Source organism: Mytilus californianus, unplaced genomic scaffold, assembly GCF_021869535.1.
Source record: "Mytilus californianus isolate M0D057914Y unplaced genomic scaffold, xbMytCali1.0.p SCAF_21, whole genome shotgun sequence".
Taxonomy (NCBI): domain Eukaryota; kingdom Metazoa; phylum Mollusca; class Bivalvia; order Mytilida; family Mytilidae; genus Mytilus; species Mytilus californianus.
The window spans coordinates 5,723,657-5,744,706 of record NW_026262670.1 but is presented as its reverse complement, the minus strand read 5'-3'; the positions used below and the strand labels follow the sequence as shown (position 1 = coordinate 5,744,706).

At 33.2% G+C, this 21,050-nt stretch overlaps 1 protein-coding gene and 1 long non-coding RNA gene across 2 annotated transcripts; one reads left to right on the top strand and one right to left on the bottom strand.

Annotated features, from left to right (window-relative positions):
- Positions 1 to 543: 543 nt before the first annotated feature.
- On the bottom strand, positions 544 to 4,861 carry LOC127732031 (uncharacterized). Its single transcript, XR_007996031.1, has 2 exons — positions 4,499 to 4,861; positions 544 to 1,017 (listed from the first exon to the last, which is right to left on the bottom strand). It is a non-coding gene; the product is annotated as an uncharacterized LOC127732031 (long non-coding RNA).
- Positions 4,862 to 10,268: 5,407 nt separating this feature from the next.
- LOC127732030 (uncharacterized) lies at positions 10,269 to 15,802 on the top strand. Its single transcript, XM_052241073.1, has 3 exons — positions 10,269 to 10,346; positions 11,912 to 12,003; positions 15,333 to 15,802. The coding sequence occupies exons 1-3, from the start codon at positions 10,298 to 10,300 to the stop codon at positions 15,528 to 15,530; spliced, it is 339 nt and encodes a 112-aa protein (XP_052097033.1). The 5' UTR covers positions 10,269 to 10,297; the 3' UTR covers positions 15,531 to 15,802.
- The last annotated feature ends 5,248 nt before the right edge of the window (positions 15,803 to 21,050 follow it).

The window sequence follows — 21,050 nt, the reverse complement described above, 5'->3', positions numbered from 1 at the left end:
CGGCGGGATGTGTGGGGTTTGATGCCATTACATGTACAAAATACCCGATGGGAGTTGTGGTGGGATGTGTGGTGGTTTGATGACATAACATGTACAATATACCCGATGAGAGTGGCGGCGGGATGTGTGGTTGTTTGATGCCATTACATGTACAACATACCCGATGGGAGTTCCGAAGTGATGTGTGTTGGTTTGATGCCATTACATGTACAATATTCCCGATGGGAGTTGCAGCGGGAAGTGTGTTGTGTTGATGCCATTACATGTACAACATCCCCGATGGGAGTTGCGGCGGGATGTGTGGTGGTTTGATGCCATTACATATACAACATCCCCGCTGGGAAATGCGGCGGGATGTGTGGTGGTTTGATGCCATTACATATACAACATCCCCGATGGGAGATGCGGCGGGATGTGTGGTGGTTTGATGCCATTACATATACAACATCCCCGATGAGAGATGCGGCGGGATGTGTGGTGGTTTGATGCCATTTTACATTGACCTTTAGTAGGTCGTTTTTGCCCGAAAACAAGAAGCATGTGTATTCATTGTACATTTTATTGTTATACAATAGTGTATAAAGTATCGGATCAATTCAATTAAATTGTAAAAGTACAGGAATTAATATGAGAAAAGGTGTAATACATAAGATAAAACTGAACGATACAATTTGTGTTCACTAAACAATCTAAAAATATATATAGATTATAATGCACGATATTTCATTAATTATATAAAAATCAAAAATGGCCGGATGTGTATACTATTATACAGAGAATACATAAGATAGTGCTGAGTTAAAAATAAGTACATTAATTTTATAACGCATTCTTTGATGCCAGCCTCTGGAACAGGTCTTTCATGGAATGCTCAATTGCCCCTCCTTTGCTTGAGGTTATAGCAGTAGTTGTTTCTCCTGTGGCTTTATCCACACAAATACCTATGTATTTCCACTCAATCCCAATTATCTGACCTTTGAATGACCAGGCAACAATTTTTCCATCACCCCGATCAATCTACAAAATACAAGAAGCGAACGTATTGAATGATAAAACAGCAGTTAAGTAAATGATAGGTATATAAAAAATCTTCTGGTGCAGTATAACATGTTACGCCATTCTTGATTGGGTGATTAACTGTCGGAGTCATTAGAAACGTTTAATTAACGTTTCCACGATAAATGTTTTAATTTTGAACATGTGTTGTATTTGAAGAGTGGGTTGTTCCATATTAAATGATAAAACTGTAAAAGTCAAATCGTCGGTAGTCCCTAGCTACAATATTTCTATCGACAGAAATGTGGGTAGTAATAACAGGATAGGTTTTAAGGGCATAATATACCGAAATTTCTCTCGTTGTCTTTTCCGTACAATTTTGATACAAAGTCAATTTTGATATTCACTTTCGAAATATACAATTAAAAAAAATACCATCATGAGTTACTTTTCGAGATATATTCATATTCAATACTTCGCTGGGAAAATGACAAAACTTTCAAACAATAAATGTGGATAATGTCATATAACTGAAGAACGGTGAAGGTGACGCTACCCAAATTTGAACTTGATCTGAGTTTTGTGGTAATAAGCATTGTGTGTAAGTCTCATAACATTTGGTTGAGGCTAACTTAAGTAGAGAGCAGAAACTAAAAATTCAGCAATTTTTCTATTTGTAAACACGCATAACTCTAGAACGGTTGTGTATAAGTTTTATAAGATTTGGTTGAGACAACAACATTTGGTTGAGACAAACTAAAGTTAGAGAACGGAAACGAAATTTTTTATGTTTATAAAGGGACATAACTCAAGAATGGTAAAAGTGTCGCCACCAAATTTCGTACTTAATCTGTATTATGTAGTAATAAGCATTGTGTAGAAGTTTCATAACATTTGGTTGAGGCAAACTAAAGTTAGAAAACGGAAACAAAAAAAAATGTACTTGATCTTAGTTTTGTGGTAATGAATATTGTGTATAGGTTTCATAATGTTTGATTGGGGCAAACTTAAGTTACAGAATGGAAACTAAAAATTTTGCAGTCTTTCGATTTATAAAGGGGCATAACTCAATAATTGTTAAAGTGACACTACCCAAATTCAACTTGATCTGTGTTTTATCAGTATTAAAAAGTCAGTAGTCAAAATTAATCATTGAATTGTATAAAGCATTGATTGTAGTTGATTCAACTATAATCATGGACAAAGGGAGATAACTCCAATTTTAAAAATTACTTGATATTTAGAAGAAAATAAAAATTTTGCAATTTTTCCATTTAAAAAGGGGCATAACTCTAGAACGGTTAAAGTGACGCCACCAAAATTCAAACTTGATCTGTGTTTTGTGGTAATAAGCATTGTGTATAAGTTTCATAACGTTTGGTTGAGTCAAACTTAAGTAAGGGAACGGAAACTAAACATTTTGCAATTTTTCCATTTATAAAGGGGCATAACTCTAGAACGGTTAAAGTGACGCCACCAAAATTCAAACTTGATCTATGTTTTGTGGTAATAAGCATTGTGTATACGTTTCATAACATTTGGTTGAGGCAAACTCAAGTTAGAGAACGGAAACCAATTTTGGGACGTACGTACGTACGTACAGTCGAACAAGGGTAAAACGTAATGCCCCAACCGCTACGGCGGCGGCATAAAAAAGATAATTTTGATCCTTATTGTAAAGTGTTCGTTAGTTTATATACTTTTAATGTAGTGTCCAAGTTGAAGGTACAATAAGATAAAATTGTTATGACACTTATCGGTGACAAAAAGCCACAGACAGCTTTCTTGTCAGTATCATTGCATGAAACCTCATTTTTAATGCTATAGGTATCATAACTGTTTAGCGCAAAAAATCGTTCCGTGGTCGTGTGCGCAGTGTATTGTAAATGCCACAGCGTCGTGTAACCATTCCCGCCGTATACCACAACGTCACATTAATCTCTGACATTTATCAAATATTTTCATGAACATTTCAGCATAACTTACGATCAATTTTAGTCGTAATATTTTTGTTAATAGAGTCCCAGACGTCTTGCGGCTTTTTGAACGCTAACGCTATTGTAGTATTGTTGGCAAGAAGAAGATATTTTAGTTGAACAATGAGAGTTTCCTGTTTATCATTGAAGAAATCACATAGCAATACATTCCGAAATTTAGAATGTCGGCTTCATACAGTTACAGGTATTAAAAACTTGATTGATTCCACTTGACTGGGCAGGGTTTAACAAAAATATGCAAACACTACATGTGTATTCGAAAAGTATGTAGTGAGACACAGCCGTTGATTTTCTTACAAAACGGAGTTTAAAAACATGCAAATGATACTTCGACTTTTATTGATTTCCTTTATTTGTTTTATAAATTTATATCTTTAAACTTTTTATTTGTCCCATATCATACACTCAGTTCTTTTATATATTCGTTTAGTGACACTGACAGGTTATTAGAAATCAGTAATGATAATTATAACGGGAATCATCATTATAACACACATCTTCAAATAGACTGTCCTAATGCAAAATAAAACGTTGATCAGTTGAAAAACCATTGGTAATGGATAGAGAACGTCATCCTATAAAGCCATCGATAAAAATAATTTCATATGAAATTTAATTTTATAAGCAATATTTTACTAAACTGACCATTTATAACGCTTAACTCTTTATCATGAATATTTAAAAGTCATAAAATCCAATGTCATTTAACTTCTCAAAAGTCATGTATGATAAGTACTGTGAATTTTTAATAGTAAAACATTTTCATAAAATCTCAATCATAACAGAAAATACTTTACTTGTTCTACTACTATATGTATACTTAACATTCGAACCTCTACTTGATTAAGCTTATATAATAATACATGTATACTTAACATTCGAACCTCTACTTGATTAAGCTTATATAATAATATTAAAGTTAAATGAATGCTTTTCAGTTCCAGATTAATGTAATTGTCTTTTAGATCTGAAATATTCTTGATTTATGAATAACATCAATGGTACAAATTTTACAGCACCAAAAAATGTCTCTGTAGTGATGCTCAAAGTCAAAAGTTCAAAACCTAATAATAACGTTGAGAAGAACATATTAACTTTATACAATCAATAACCTAGAATAGACGGTGTTTTGGGATTGGTTATTTACATGTAAATAAAGGGAGACGTCGGTGTCTGTTTTAAAGCAGAGGCGGATTTAGGGGGCGGGGTCAATATCCATCTTATGGAGCTTTATGAATAGTTGATTTATAGACTTTTAAAAAAACCCATTCCTAACGTTGCCTTGTTGATATTTGCCATATCTTCACCAAATCAACTGCTTACCTGTCCGTTACCAGATGTTCCCAGTGTATTTGCCATATCTTCACCAACTCAACTGCTTACCTGTCCGTTACCAGATGATCCCAGTGTATTTGCCATATCTTCAGCAAATCAGCTACTTACCTGTCCGTTACCAGATGTTCCCAGTATATTTGCCATATCTTCAGCACATTTCAACTGCTTACCTGTCCGTTACCAGATGTTCCTAGTGCATTTGCCATATCTTCAGCACCTTTCAAGAAGTTTCCAAATTTATCCATTATTATCGACTGAACAAAAACCTAAAAGACGAATAATACCTTTGTATGAAATAAGTGATCTGACATGAACTGACATCTTAAAACGGTACTTAAACAGCACCCTTCACCTCGAAATCTTCATTGTTGAAATATAAAAATTTCATGTATTAATTTCAAGGTCAATAAAACAACAGCAAAGCGACACATTTTGTCTATTATTGGTTTAAAAAATTGATAATTATCAGTTTGGTAAATTCAACCATTTCTGTAATGACTCCTCTCAACAGATGTCAAAAGATGGAATATTAAGCTTTTATTTAGTACAATACACGTTTAGTGATGTAATATAAAGTTTGTTCTTTTTTTTTTTCAATCTTCAAAAAAAATCATGATAGACTCGAATAAAATTGTATTTACCTTTAAGTTGTAAAACGTCAATAAAAAATTAATCATTTGGAATTTATATATATACCATTTGTGGGTATTTTTAAATCCAATTTCCCCTTTTGCTATTTATAGTTATTACGACCTTAATAGGATTGAAATGTATTTTTAGACATTATGTGCTCAGAAATTTCCATTACTACAGCTAGTTAAATTGAAAGTAAATGGTTTTGAAAATTAATGAATTTTAGAAATTCATCATTCATTAGATGACATGGGGAAAATTTGAAAATTTTCGGAAATTTTTAACAAACAATTACGGATTTACTATAGGGTTAGTTAAATTGAAAGTTACTTGTTTTGAGATTTAATGAATTTTAGAAATTCATCAAGTTGTTTATTAGATCACATAGGTAAAAGGAGGAGGTCCGGTAAGGGCTAATTTCGGCCTAAAATTCAAAGTACATCTGATGAAAAATAAAAAAATAAATTAAACACTTAAGTGTCTACTCAAAGTGGAAGTGGCCACATTCGCGTTCAGTTCTAGCATTTATATATGTTATGTATTATCATTAAATACAACATATATTTAAATAATAAGACTGAACACAAATGCGGCCGTTTCAATTTTAGACAAAAAAAGTCTTAAAATTAGTACAAAAGTAAAATTGTGAAGATTTCAGTATTTTTGCATCAAATAATGATTCTAGTACCTGATGCTTGTCCATTGTTTTGTCAAAAAAAGCCCATATTTATGTTACAAAATTATTCTAATTGTCAATAAAAAGCTAAAAGTTTACATTTTTAACAACTTTGTAAAAACGCTATATTAGTGGTCAAAAAGGGTCTTACCGGGTCTACTTTTTTGAAAAATTGGGGAAATTTTATATCCTTTTTCACAAATAGTTACGGATTTGTCAGGTGATTTACAAACTATCGAGCTTGGGTTATTTATTCCATGTACGAATTTAAGGAGAGAAAAAAAATTTGAAAGGTCGTTACAGATATGCAGCTATGGAATATTCGTTTCTTTTATAAATGTTTTAATTATGTATTTGGCTTCACTAACATTTTGGTCCAAAGCGAACTTGTTTATTCCATTGTCATATTAAAAAATCTTGACTTTACATCCTGTCGATACGTTCGCAATACCTTTAAAAGGTAGGATGTTGTTAGGTGTGCTGATGGTAACAGTGATTTGAAGATTATTTGCATGATAGAAAACAAACAGTAGTTAGTACTGCATAATTCGTCATTTTTGTTAAGTGTCAGCAGGTGTACCCCCAGGGATCTGTTGTGGTCCATCTTCTATTCGCTTTATATATTAATGATATTGCTGATACGCTTACATCGCCGTGTAGGCTATTTGCAGATGACACTTCATTCAGTTATTCTAGTTACGATGGACAAAAGATTAAGTCTGTGATCGATTGCGACCTGAAAAAGCTGGATGATTGGTCAACTGAATGGATAACGTCATTTAATCCTGATAAAACAGAAATTATGATATTTTCAAATATTGAGATACCAGATCTCAACGTTCCCTTAAATGATAAAAATATCCCTATAAGTACATCACATAAGCACCTGAGAGTTACCTTTAGTAGTGATGGAAAAAAGTAAAATAACAAAAATACCAAACTCCAATGAAAATTCAAAACAGGAAAGTCCCTTATCAAATGGCAAATTTAAAAGCTCAAACACATCAAACGAATGGAAAACAACTGTCATAGTCCTGACTTGGTACAGGCATTTGCTTATGTAGAAAATGGAGGATTAATGGTAGAAAATGGAACAATCATATTGAAAGAATAATTATATGTGTAAATAAGCACCTTAATGTTCTGCGTAAACTTAAATACCGACTGTCTCGAAATAATTTAGAAAAACTCTACCTAGTTTTTATTAGACCCATTTCTGATTATGCCACGGAAATACGGGATTATTATGAGAAATATTATTCAAATAAATTAGAAAAACATGCAATTGGCATCTGCAAGAATTGTTACAGGTCTACCAATTTTCACTAAACCTGAGACTCTGTACACTGAGGTTGGCTGGGAATCTTTATATGAAAGACGAAGAAGAAAATTACAGCTGTTTTATATTATAAATATAAAACATGCACCTCAGTACCTGTATAATCTTGTTCCCCCATGTATACAAAGTACAACCAACTATCCGTTGCGAAACGGTCAAAATATCATTGTTCCATTTTGTAGACTTTCCCTTACCACTGAATCTTTAATTCCATCCACAATACGAGAATAGAATCAGCTTGATTTAAAAATTCGCAACATCGACTCTATATCTAAATTTAGGAAAGAATCGAAAAATGGTATTTTACGTTTGCCCAAAATACTGTACTCTTCGTGTAGAGAATCTTTAGTCAACAATCTTAATTGGCTAATTTTCAAACATGTTCAAGATTTTATTAAAAGGTTAAACAGATTTCTAGAACCTTCATGAAGTGTTATAAATACTGGCATGGACGATCATCATCATCAAAACTTAAGTTATCATCACAGATAAATATAATGTCTCAATCTTTGCTTCTTCTTTTTCTTTTCTTCTCTTTATTTATAGTTTATGTAATATCTAATGAATTTGCTCATTTTACATGCATGCTCATAATATTATAATTATATATATATATATATATACTCATATTGTATTATGGAGAAGTCTTCATGAGTATGATTTACTTGTGTCTCATCCATTTTGTCAAGATTTAGCAAATAAAATATGTTTAAGCTAAAATCTTTCTCTGTTGAAGATGCACAGATGCATATCTCATTTTTGGAAAACGTTGTCTTTATAGTAGTCGAAGTAGCTTTGAGAACTGCGATTACTGCTTTGTCGTTGTGTTAGTTATATTTTTGCCTTTAAGTACCCATCCTTTTCGACTGTATCTTATAATTTTGTTCTAATGTTGCATGTACTGTTACACCGCTGTCCCTTAATATGTGGAGGGTTTAGCGCTTACAAAGTGTTTAACTCGCCGTTATAATTTTTTTTTTTTTTTTTTTTTTTTTTGTATTGTTTAACATTTTGTCCTCCTCTAGGGTCATTTTATGAAATACTATATAATATGAGGTTTGCTCATTGTTGAGAGCTGTACGCTGACCTTTTAATTGTTTACATATCCTTTAAATTTGGTTGAATGTTGTCTGATAGGCTTTCATATCACATCTCCTTATCTTTACACTGTGTTTCCCCAACTCGAAAGTTGGCATATCAAGACTGTGCACGTGATATTGCTGTTAACTAATTTCTCCTTATTTTTACACTGTATTTCCCCAACCCGAGTTGGCATGTCAACACTGTACACGGGATATTGCTGTTAACTTATTTCTCCTTATTTTTACACTGTGCTTCCCCAAATCGAAAGTTGGCATATCAACATTGTGCACGGGATATTGCTGTTTACACATGACTCCAAATTTTTATACTGTGTATCCCCTACCCGAGTGTTGGCATATCAACACTGTTCACTGGATATTGTTGTTAACTTACGTCTCCTTATTTTCATACTGTGTATCCCCTACCCGAGAGTTGGCATGTCAACACTGTACACGGGATATTGCTGTTAACTTATGACTCCTTATTTTTACACTGTGTTTCCCCTGCCCGAAAGTTGGCATATCAACTCTGTACACAGGATATTGCTGTTAACTTATGTCTCTTTATTTTGTATCCCCTACCCGAGAGTTGTACAAATTATTGTTGTTAATTTATGTCTTCATATTTTTATACTGTGTATCTCCTACCCGAGAGTTGGCATGTCAACACTGTACACAGGATATTGTTGTTAACTTATGTCTATTTGATTGTTTAATGCAACACAATACTAACATTAAGGAATTATTTATAGTGTACCGAAATATTTTTATGGTGTACAGCATATTTTCACTTGAACCCCGCTCGGTCAATATTTTGATAGAATTAAGCATTGGTTGAGAGTCAATAGCAATTATAACTAGTGTACATTGTATAAACCACATATATTTCCATTTGCGAGCAAACGCATGCAATTAAGGATACATGTGTATAATGGCAAATTGGTCATCGTCCACATCGAGGCTTAGACAAGTTTGAAACAAGTTTTATTGAATTTTTTACATGAATTATAAAGTTTCAATGCGTTAAGTTTGAAAACGCTTCAAGCTGCTAATTGACTTTTAAATATATAGAATTGAATGCATTTTAAACAATTGATTAGTTATCAAAGGCGCAAACAATCAAACTTGTGCACACATGGGCAGTGTGAACGCGACAAACTTGTGCACTCATGGATAGTGTGAACGCGACAAACTTGTGCACACATGGGCAGTGTGAACGCGACAAACTTGTGCACACATGGGCAGTGTGAACGCGACAAACTTGTGCACACATGGGCAGTGTGAACGCGACCTAAGGTTCAGCTGGTATCTTTTTGTATGACTTGAGAGAAAGTGCCTTTAGTAACATATTTACTAATAATGAATTACGAAATATGACCAATGATGAAATGAAAAGGTGGACAAACTGTAATCGAAAGCTGACTAGATATACAATAAAAGCGTTCCGACATCGGCGTGGAGTGTTATACACATAAAAATCTTGATACACAGTAGTTTACTATTTCTATTTCCATAATTTTAGTTGAAAGTAAAGAGAATTTTTTCAATTAGCTGAAATACTAAAATGTGAAAATGTTACTTGATAATTAATCTGACAATTTTCTGATTCTTTATTTTAATTAATTTAGTTAAAATGGTATATATTTAATCTTTTACTCATTCTTTTTTTATTAACTTTCATTTTTATTCAGCATTACAAATTTTCAATTTAGTTCAAATTTGTACATTTGTTCGAAGAAAATGACATTATTTTTGTGATTTTGAAAGTGACTTATAGATACGATGGGCCGGGTGTATTTTTTATTGTTTTTGAAACATATTTGTATGACAAATTGTATGTCAAATATGACACATGTCACTATAACAATTGATTTATTTTATTTACTTTTGTGTAAGAATCACCCGAAATGGTTGAAATAACGAATTTTTGACAATTTTATGCCAAAAAATAATAATTTTCCAATTAAGGGGACAGACGCCATCTACGTTCCACCTCCCCCTCTCCCCGAACCATAAATCTAGTTAACGTATTTCTCATATTACGCGCATTATTCAAATTCACTGTCACGGGTTATTTAAAGATTTGAAATTTCCAATAAGTCTCGGGTAACTTCTGAATTTGTTTGATCGAAGATAAGAATTAAAAATATCCTGTGTTATTTTTAGACTTTGTTTATGGATACGTGTACTTAACACAGCCTATATAAACGGTAAGGTAAGTTAGCATTTACTCGTCAAAATGCCTGGTCAAGTCTGGTTATCTCTCTGTGTCGTTGTACTGGTGTTCGGTAAGTGTTATTAATAGTAATATATATATATAGAATTATGATTAACGAAAAAATACGCAGAGTACATATGCAATTTAAGTATCTGGAAAGTAGGACGCTCGATTCCATAAATAAGAAACATCGCAACCTCGTCAGTTTGTCTTTTGTTATATATTTGTTCTGTCGGTATTGATTGCAGACCTCTAATAGTCTCTGGTAAATTTATTCACAACTTTTATAGACTTGGAACGATCAAAGCTTGACTTGTCTTTTGTTGATAGCAGACCTCTAATAGTCTCTGGTAAATTTATTCACAACTTTTATAGACTTGGAACGATCAAAGCTTGACTTGTCTTTTGTTGATTGCAGACCTCTAATAGTCTCTGGTAAATTTATTCACAACTTTTATAGACCTGGAACGATCAAAGCTTGACTTGTCTTTTGTTGATTGCTGACCTCTTAAATCTCATTTTGGTATTTTTGTGTCGTTGGGTTGCAGTCTCATAGGCGTATACCCCACATCTTTTATTCATATCTATCATTGGGAGCTTGAAAAGTAAAGTAATATTGATTTAAAGCTGGTTTACCATTACAGTACAAAGCTGATATGCCATTAAAAACAAACATGGGTTGATCGTCAAAAACAGCTACACAAATAAGATGAACAACATTTATTCACGAGTGACGATTACTCAAAAAACAATTTGAATATATATTTTTAAACCGGAGGAAACAAAAGGGCTTGGGCTTTTATGTCGACGACCCGTAGAAACTTGGGACTATTAATTTCTTATGAAAGGTTTTTGTAAGTATAGTAACATCGTTCATTGTTTCGTTCGTCTCATTAAATATTTTTATTGCCAACATGAAATGTTCATTCTCGATGTCGTCGTCCTCCGTCAGTTGAATACAACAAACAATATCTGTTAGTCCTGTAGCCCATATTGGTACCATTTCCGAGTTGCTGATACATAAAACAATGTCTCTAATTCTTCGTCAATTTATCCCTTTCTGCACCCATTGTATAAAAAAAATTTAATCAACGTGTGGTTCGTTTGATCTCAGTTCTTCATTGGTTTAAATTATTATGACGTCGAATTTTCTTGCTTTCCTCTGAATTTCCTATTGTGACGGCATGAAAAAAGGCGACCATGCCTGATGACGTCACATAGAAAGAACACATCTTTTTGCAGATCATTCGAAAAGAAGGAATAAATTTGCCTGCGTATTGTTTGAAAATCATTAGAGAAACAGATTCTACCACCAAATCTCGTGTAATACGATATTTATCCACTCTCGACAGTTAAATTTTAAATATTTAAAACTCTCGGCGAGCCTCGCGTTTTAAATTTGAAAATTTAACTGTCTCGAGTGGATAAATATCGTATCACACTCGATGCAGTGGTAGAATCTATATGTCTAGATTACTTTTAACGTTTATTGAGTCAGGAGATTTAAAGGAATTTTCAGATATATTTCTTTGGACAGAGAAAAAAGCCATGCTTACATATAAATATTATATTAGATAAGTGTTGATTGGTCAATGATTGCACAACGAGTAGAAGGTTTCTTTTCCATGTTTACAGGTCACATAAATGCCGGGCTTGCTGATATAGGGAACTTAATAGGCGGTGCTGAAAATCTGGCAAATGCACTTGGAACATCTGGGAATGGAGAGGTATTATTATTAACAGCTATATGTGTATTGTTTGAACTGGAGACTAAAGTTTAAAAGTTTGCAATCGAAAAATTGGCCCCCTTTTTTAAAACTCAACTCACCCGACTGAAAAGACGAGATTCCGTTTTATTTTGATGCTCTAATTTTCCACGTACACATGATGATGATCAATTTATACCATGTATACAAAACACACGTATGGACTTTTTATATCCTTCATCCCCGATTCTTATTGGTTCGATCTGGAAGACGTTTCTTGTGCTAGTATGTACCTTTTGTTTAAATGAGGAATTAAAAAGAGGGGGGAGATTTTAAAAAAGTTGAAACCCGCCACATATTTTAAATGTGCCTGTTACAAGTAAGAAACTTTGTCATTGGTTGTCTTCTCCTTTTGATTGTTATCCATTACATTACAATGATCGTCCTTTGTTGTTGGTTGTCTTCTCATTTTGATTGTTACCCATAACATTACCGTGATCGTCCTTTATTTTTGGTTGTCTTCTCCTTTTGATTGTTACCGATTACATTACCATGATCGTCCTTTGTTGTTGGTTGTCTTCTCCTTTTGATTGTTAACTATTACATTACCGTGATCGTCCTTCGTCGTTGGTTGTCTTCTCCTTTTGATTGTTACCCATTACATTACCATGATCGTCCTTTGTTGTTGGTTGTCTTCTCCTTTTGATTGTTACCCATAACATTACCTTGATCGTCCTTTATTGTTGGTTTTCTTCTCCTTTTGATTGTTACCCATAACATTACCGTGATCGTCCTTTGTAGTTGGTTGTCTTCTCCTTTTGATTGTTACCCATTACATTACCATGATCGTCCTTTGTAGTTGGTTGTCTTCTCCTTTTGATTGTTACCCATTACATTACCGTGATCATCCTTCGTCATTGGTTGTCTTCTCCTTTTGATTGTTACCCATAACATTACCATGATCATCCTTCGTCATTGGTTGTCTTCTCCTTTTGATTGTTACCCATTACATGACCATGATCGTCCTTTGTAGTTGGTTGTCTTCTCCTTTTGATTGTTACCCATTACATTACCATGATCGTCCTTTGTAGTTGGTTGTCTTCTCCTTTTGATTGTTACCCATTACATTACCATGATCGTCCTTTGTAGTTGGTTGTCTTCTCCTTTTGATTGTTACCCATAACATTACCGTGATCATCCTTTGTCGTTGGTTGTCTTCTCCTTTTGATTGTTACCCATAACATTACCGTGATCATCCTTCGTCATTGGTTGTCTTCTCCTTTTGATTTTTACCCATATTTGATTGTAACCCATAACATTACCGTGATCATCCTTCGTCATTGGTTGTCTTCTCCTTTTGATTGTTATCCATTACATTACCATGATCGTCCTTTGTTGTTGGTTGTCTTCTCCTTTTGATTGTTATCCATTACATTACCATGATCGTCCTTTGTTGTTGGTTGTCTTCTCCTTTTGATTGTTACCCATAACATTACCTTGATCGTCCTTTATTGTTGGTTGTCTTCTCCTTTTGATTGTTACCCATAACATTACCTTGATCGTCCTTTATTGTTGGTTGTCTTCTCCTTTTGATTGTTACCAATTACATTACCGTGATCGTCCTTTGTAGTTGGTTGTCTTCTCCTTTTGATTGTTACCCATTACATTACCATGATCGTCCTTTGTAGTTGGTTGTCTTCTCCTTTTGATTGTTACCCATTACATTACCGTGATCATCCTTCGTCATTGGTTGTCTTCTCCTTTTGATTGTTACCCATAACATTACCATGATCATCCTTCGTCATTGGCTGTCTTCTCCTTTTGATTGTTACCCATTACATTACCATGATCGTCCTTTGTAGTTGGTTGTCTTCTCCTTTTGATTGTTACCCATTACATTACCGTGATCATCCTTCGTCATTGGTTGTCTTCTCCTTTTGATTGTTACCCATAACATTACCTTGATCGTCCTTTATTGTTGGTTGTCTTCTCCTTTTGATTGTTACCCATTACATTACCATGATCGTCCTTTGTAGTTGGTTGTCTTCTCCTTTTGATTGTTACCCATTACATTACCATGATCGTCCTTTGTAGTTGGTTGTCTTCTCCTTTTGATTGTTACCCATTACATTACCGTGATCATCCTTCGTCATTGGTTGTCTTCTCCTTTTGATTGTTACCCATAACATTACCATGATCGTCCTTTGTTGTTGGTTGTCTTCTCCTTTTGATTGTTACCCATAACATTACCATGATCGTCCTTTGTTGTTGGTTGTCTTCTCCTTGTGATTGTTACCCATTACATTACCGTGATCGTCCTTCGTCCGATGTTTTCTAATGGTCATTGTCCCCGTTACTATAAATAGAACATATTCTGTCTTACTCTAAACCGGATAAAATGGTAATTTTTATCGCTATACTGATAAAACATTGCTGGTTCTATTTTCTGATGGTTGATTTTTCTGCTAAAAAACGGATGATCAATTATAGTGCAATGTTAAATTACCAAAAGCTGAACTGTGAGCACTCTTGTATATCATGAAGGGTTGAGAGTTTAATAGCCTTGAATCAGCATTATAGTCTATAATGGTTTACTTTTACAAATTGTGACTTGGATGGAGCATTGGCACTCATACCACATCTTCTTATATCTAGTATATTCAAACTAATTATATCATAAATCAAGTGATTATTTACATTTTCCCATTTTTGAAAAGGCAATGTCGAGGCCTTAAATATCTTACTATTATGTGTGGGTTTGCTCATTGTTGAAGACCGTACTGTGTCCTATATTTGCTAACATCTACGTAATTTGGTCTATGGTGGATAGTTGGCATCGGCAATCATACTTCTTTTTTTTTACTCTGCAAGTAGTTACAAAAAACTAAGACGATAGCAAAGGGACAGTCAAAAACCTTGTGTCGAAGAAAGACGGACAACACAACGAAAAAAAAGGAAAAAAGATGTAAAGACACCAACAGTTCACACAACACACTACGAAATAACAAAAATCAGCAACACGAATCCCCCAAACCCGCGGATGAATATAGCATGTACAGGTGGCCCAAAATTTCAACCAGTTTCCGCTTTAGTTGCTAATCTCTTTAAGATCTTGCAAGTACTATCTTAATTTTGACTAAAAATTTCAAATACAGTGTGGGTAAGATTTGCGGTTTACATGGCACATATACTTTTTTAACATTCCATGCATACGTTCTGGGTTTACATGGCACACATACTTTTTAACATTCCATACACAAGTTCTGGGTTTGATGTTACCCGAACGTGTCGTTCTTTCAAATGTTCAAGCACATCATATTATTTTTCATTAAATATACTTCATATTTCAGATAGATCGTGGTAAAGGGTGTGTAGTGACCTGGAACTTCAAAGGACAGTTAATGGGATTTGAATGGAAGTATATCGGAGTATGTGTTGATAGATGTACAGGGGAGACAACTACATCTGTAACTCAGAGTAAAGGTGGTGCAATTGAACATTGTCTCCGAGATTTGTTCCAGAAATTGGCGGCTAAACAAGAATTATAACACTAATTATACAGATATTATTCAGAATAGACGATACTCCACAAAACAGTTCAGATATACTCATTTGTTATTAGTTAAGTATAAAGCTACTGGCAGCTCTTTTTCAATATATATGAGTTTCTTACAGAGAAAGCGTTTTTCTTATATTTTTCCACAATGTTTATATTTTAATGTTTTTACTTGATTTGCATCTTCTTTCGTGTGTAACAGCAATGTAATTAAAAAGGCATAAGAATGGTTAATATATTAAAAATAATAATCGTTGTTAATAACTCGTTTTCTTATATACAATTCTTTGCGCACTGTAAACTTTGACAAATGAATTATTCGTATCACCGCCGTAGCGGAGGGGGCATTAAGTTTTACCCTTATCCGTCTGTACGTACGTCCGTCCGTTCGTCCCAAAGTTGGTTTCCGTTCTCTAACTTTAGTTTGCTTCAACCAAATGTTATGAAACTCATACACAATGCTTATTACCACAAAACACAGATCAAGTTTGAATTTTGGTGGTGTCACTTTAACCGTTCTAGAGTTATGCCCCTTTACAAATGGAAAAATTGCTTAATTTTTCGTTTCCGTTCTCTAACTTTAGTTTGTCTCAAGCAAATGTTATGAAACTTATACACGATGCTTATTACCACAAAACACTGATCAAGATGGAATTTTGGTGGTATCACTTTTACTATTCTAGAGTTATGCCCCTTTACAAATGGAACAATTGCTGAATTTTTCGTTTTTGTTCTCTAACTTAAGTTTGCCTCAACCAAATGTTATGAAACTGATACGCAATACTTATTACCTCAAAACTCAGATCAAGTACAAATCGTATAGCAAACCATAAACGTCAATCAAAAGCTATCACGATCTTATAGCAAACTGTAAACGTCAATCAATAAGGTACTACGATCTTATAGCAAACTATTGACGTCAATCAATAAGCTATCACGATCTTATAGCAAACTATTCACGTCAATCAATAAGGTACTACAATTCTTACAACAAGCTATTAACGTCAACCAATAAGCTACTACGATCTTATAGCAAACTATAAATGTTAACCAATAAGGTTCTACGATCTTATAGCAAACTATAAACGTCAATCAATAAGGTTCTAAGATCTTATAGCAAACTATAAATGTCAATCAATAAGGTACTACGATCTTATAGCAGACTATAAATGTCAATCAATAAGGTACTACGTTCTTATAACAAACTATAAATGTCAATCAATAAGGTACTACGATCTTATAGCAAACTATAAATGTCAATCAATAAGGTTCTACGATCTTCTAGCAAACTATAAATGTCAATTTATCAGTTGCTACGATCTTATAGCATACTATAAATGTCAACCAATAAGGTTCTACGATCTTATAGCAAACTATAAACGTCAATCAATAAGGTACTACGATCTTATAGCAAACTATAAACGTCAATCCATCAGCTGCTACGATCTTAGAGCAAACTATAAATGTCAACCAATAAGGTTCCACGATCTTATAGCAAACTATAATTGTCAACCAATAAGGTTCTACGATCTTAAAACAAACTATTAAGGTCAACCAATAAGCTACTACGATCTTATAGCAAACTATAATTGTCAACCAATAAGGTTCCACGATCTTATAGCAAACTACAATTGTCAACCAATAAGGTTCTACGATCTTATAACAAACTATAAAGGTCAACCAATAAGCTACTACGATCTTATAGCAAACTATAAATGTCAACCAATAAGGTTCCACGATCTTATAGCAAACTATAAACATCAATCAATAAGGTACTACGATCTTATAGCAAACTATAAAGGTCAATCCATAACCTACTACGATATGATAGCAAATTATAAATGTCAATCCATCAGCTGCTACGATCTTATAACAAACTATAAACGTCAATCAATAAGGAACTACGATCTTATAGCAAACTATAAATGTCAATTCATAACCTACTACGATATGATAGCAAACTATTAACGTCAATCCATCAGCTGCTACCATCTTATAGCAACCTATAAAGGTCAATCAATAAGGTACTACGATCTTATAGTAAACTGTAAAGGTCAATCAATGAGGTACTACGATCTTAAAGCAAACTATAAACGTCAATCCAGGAGCTACTACAATCTTATAACAAACTATAAACGTCAATCCATAACCTACTACGATCTTATAACAAACTATAAATGTCAATCAATAAGGTACCACGATCTTATAGCAAACTATAAACGTCAACCAATAAGGTACTACGATCTTATAACAAACTATAAATGTCAATCAATAAGGTTCTACGATCTTATAACAAACTATAAAGGTCAATCAATAAGGTACTACGATCTTATAGTAAACTATAAACGTCAATCAATAAGCTACTACGATCTTATAATAAACTATAAACGTCAATTAATAAGTTACTACGATCTTATAACAAACTATAAACGTCAATCAATAAGGTACTACGATCTTATAGCAAACTATAAATGTCAATCAATAAGGTACTACGATCTTATAACAAACTATAAATGTCAATCAATAAGCTACTACGATTTTTTAGAAAACTATAAATGTCAATCCATAACCTACTACGATCTTATAACAAACTATAAATGTCAATCAATAAGGTACTACGATCTTCTAGTAAACTATAAATGTCAATCCATAACCTACTACGATCTTATAGTAAACTATAAACGTCAATCAATAAGCTACTACGATCTTATAGAAAACTATAAATGTCAATCAATAAGGTACCACGATCTTATAGCAAACTATAAATGTCAATCAATAAGGTTCTACGATCTTATAGCAAACTATAAATGTCAATCAATAAGCTACTACGATCTTATTGCGAACTATAAACGTCAATCAATAAGGTACTACGATCTTATAACAAACTATAAATGTCAATCAAAAAGCTACTACGATCTTATAATCAACTATAAATGTCAATCAATAAGCTACTACGATCTTATAAAAAACTATAAATGTCAATCCATCAGCTGCTACGATCTTATAGCAAACTATAAATGTCAATCCATCAGCTGCTACGATCTTATAGCAAACTATAAATGTCAATCCATAACCTACTACGATCTTATAACAAACTATAAATGTCAATCAATAAGCTACTACGATCTTATAGTAAACTATAAATGTCAATCCATCAGCTGCTACGATCTTATAGCAAACTATAAATGTCAACCCATAAGGTACTACGATCTTATAGCAAACTATAAATGTCAACCAATACGGTACTTCGATCTTATAGTAAACTATAAATGTCAACCAATAAGGTACTACGATCATATAGCAGACTATAAATGTCAACCAATAAGCTACTACGATCTTATAGCAAACTATAAATGTCAACCAATAAGGTACTACGATCTTATAGCAAACTATACAAGTCAATCCATAACCTACTACGATATGATAGCAAATTATAAATGTCAATCCATCAGCTGCAACGATCTTATAACAAACTATAAATGTCAATCAATAAGGTACTACGATCTTATAGCAAACTATAAATGTCAACCAATAAGCTACTTCGATCTTATAGCAAACTATAAACGTCAATCAATAAGGTACTACGATCTTATAGAAAACTATAAATGTCAATCAATAAGGTTCTACGATCTTGTAACAAACTATAAACGTCAACCAATAAGCTACTACGATCTTATAACAAACTATAAACGTCAATCAATAAGGTTTAACGATCTTATAAGAAACTATAAACGTCAATCAATAAGGTTCTACGATCTTATAACAATCTATAAACGTCAATCAATAAGCTACTACGATCTTATAACAAACTATGAACGTCAATCAATAAGCTACTACGATCTTATAGCAGGCTATAAATGTCAACCAATAAGCTACTACGATCTTCTAACAAACTATAAAGGTCAATCAATAAGCTACTACGATCTTATAGCAGACTATAAATGTCAACCAATAAGCTACTACGATCTTATAACAAACTATAAAGGTCAATCAATAAGCTACTACGATCTTATTGCGAACTATAAACGTCAATCAATAAGGTACTACGATCTTATAGTAAACTATAAATGTCAATCAATAAGGTACTACGATCTTATAGCAAACTATAAAGGTCAATCCATAACCTACTACGATATGATAGTAAACTATAAATGTCAATGAATAAGCTACTACGATCTTATAGTAAACTATAAACGTCAATCAATTTATAGAATATATAGTAATTGGAAGTCTCGTCAATCTTTTACACGATTACACTTTTGTATCCGAAACTGCTGCCAAACCGACTGAAAAAGTATTATTTCAGAAAACTATAAACGTCAATCTACGGAATATGTTTTGGTGATGTACTATGTATTGACATCGACACCAACTAAAATAATTAGGGTGTTATATCACATTTGTTTATCACTTTTAAGTATTTTTTATCAATTCTAAAGCAAAAAAGTGGCCTCGGTGGCCGATTGCTTTTAGTAGTCAAACAAATATATCACTAGCCTGTCAACACTGGAGGTTATGAGTTAAAATCATACACCTGTCATGTGCGCTAGACTAGTATCTTAATTGATTAGAATTGTCAGTTTTACCCCCGATGGTTGATTGTTCTCTTCGGGCACTCTGGATTATTCCACCAATAAAAACGGACCGCCATAAAATAGAACAAAATACTGAAAGTGACGTTAAGCAATATAAAGTAAAGAATCAATTAATCAATTAATCAATCTAAATGTAAACCAATATGTGAATGTTTTTTATATCAAGGAACCTAAGCCAGTTACCCCCCCCCCAATCACTAGAAATTATTTCGAGGGTTTTCGGTTGGGGGATACAACGAAAGGCTTAGAAAAAATTGACAATGAGATAACTTTTCACAAGAGATCAAATGACACAGAAATTAACAACTATAAGTCACTGTACTGCCTTCAACAATGAGCAAATCCCATACCGCATAGTCTGCCTTTAAATGCCCCGAAAAGACAAATGTAAAACAATTTTGTCTGTTTCTACAAGTACAGATTAAATAAAAACATATACATTGTATGAGGAGATGAAGCTTAATTACCAAATGAGATATATCCAGAGACCAAAAGACAAAGTAGTAAGCAAATATATATTGTCACCGGGCAAGATTGAACAAAATACCGCATAGCTAGCTATAAAAGGTCCCGGATTGTAAAATTGGAAATATACAACAGGGTTTCGCAATAAACATAGAATAGTAATTATTACACACAACACACTCGTACACATTGGAGTTGGTGCTGGATGTGTGGTGGTTTGATACCATTTTACATTGGCCTTATAAGTATGTATTGTTTGCACGAAAATAAGAAGCAAGTTGATTTATTGTTTTGGTTTTTTTTTTGTTATATACAATTGATCAGTTAGGGTTAGGGTTAGACCGTAGAAATAAGTATAAGAATAGGTGTAATATATATAATAAAACTGAACGATACAACTTGAGTTCACTAAAAGATCTAAATTTCACAACATTTCATAAAGTACCGTAAAT

Excerpts from the sequence above, each read along its gene's own strand:
- LOC127732030 (XM_052241073.1), top strand. The coding sequence starts at position 10,298 with ATGCCTGGTCAAGTCTGGTTATCTCTCTGTGTCGTTGTACTGGTGTTC. Across the intron at positions 10,347-11,911 it reads TGTCGTTGTACTGGTGTTCG|GTCACATAAATGCCGGGCTT; the intron begins GTAAGTGTTATT and ends CCATGTTTACAG. Across the intron at positions 12,004-15,332 it reads GAACATCTGGGAATGGAGAG|ATAGATCGTGGTAAAGGGTG; the intron begins GTATTATTATTA and ends TTCATATTTCAG.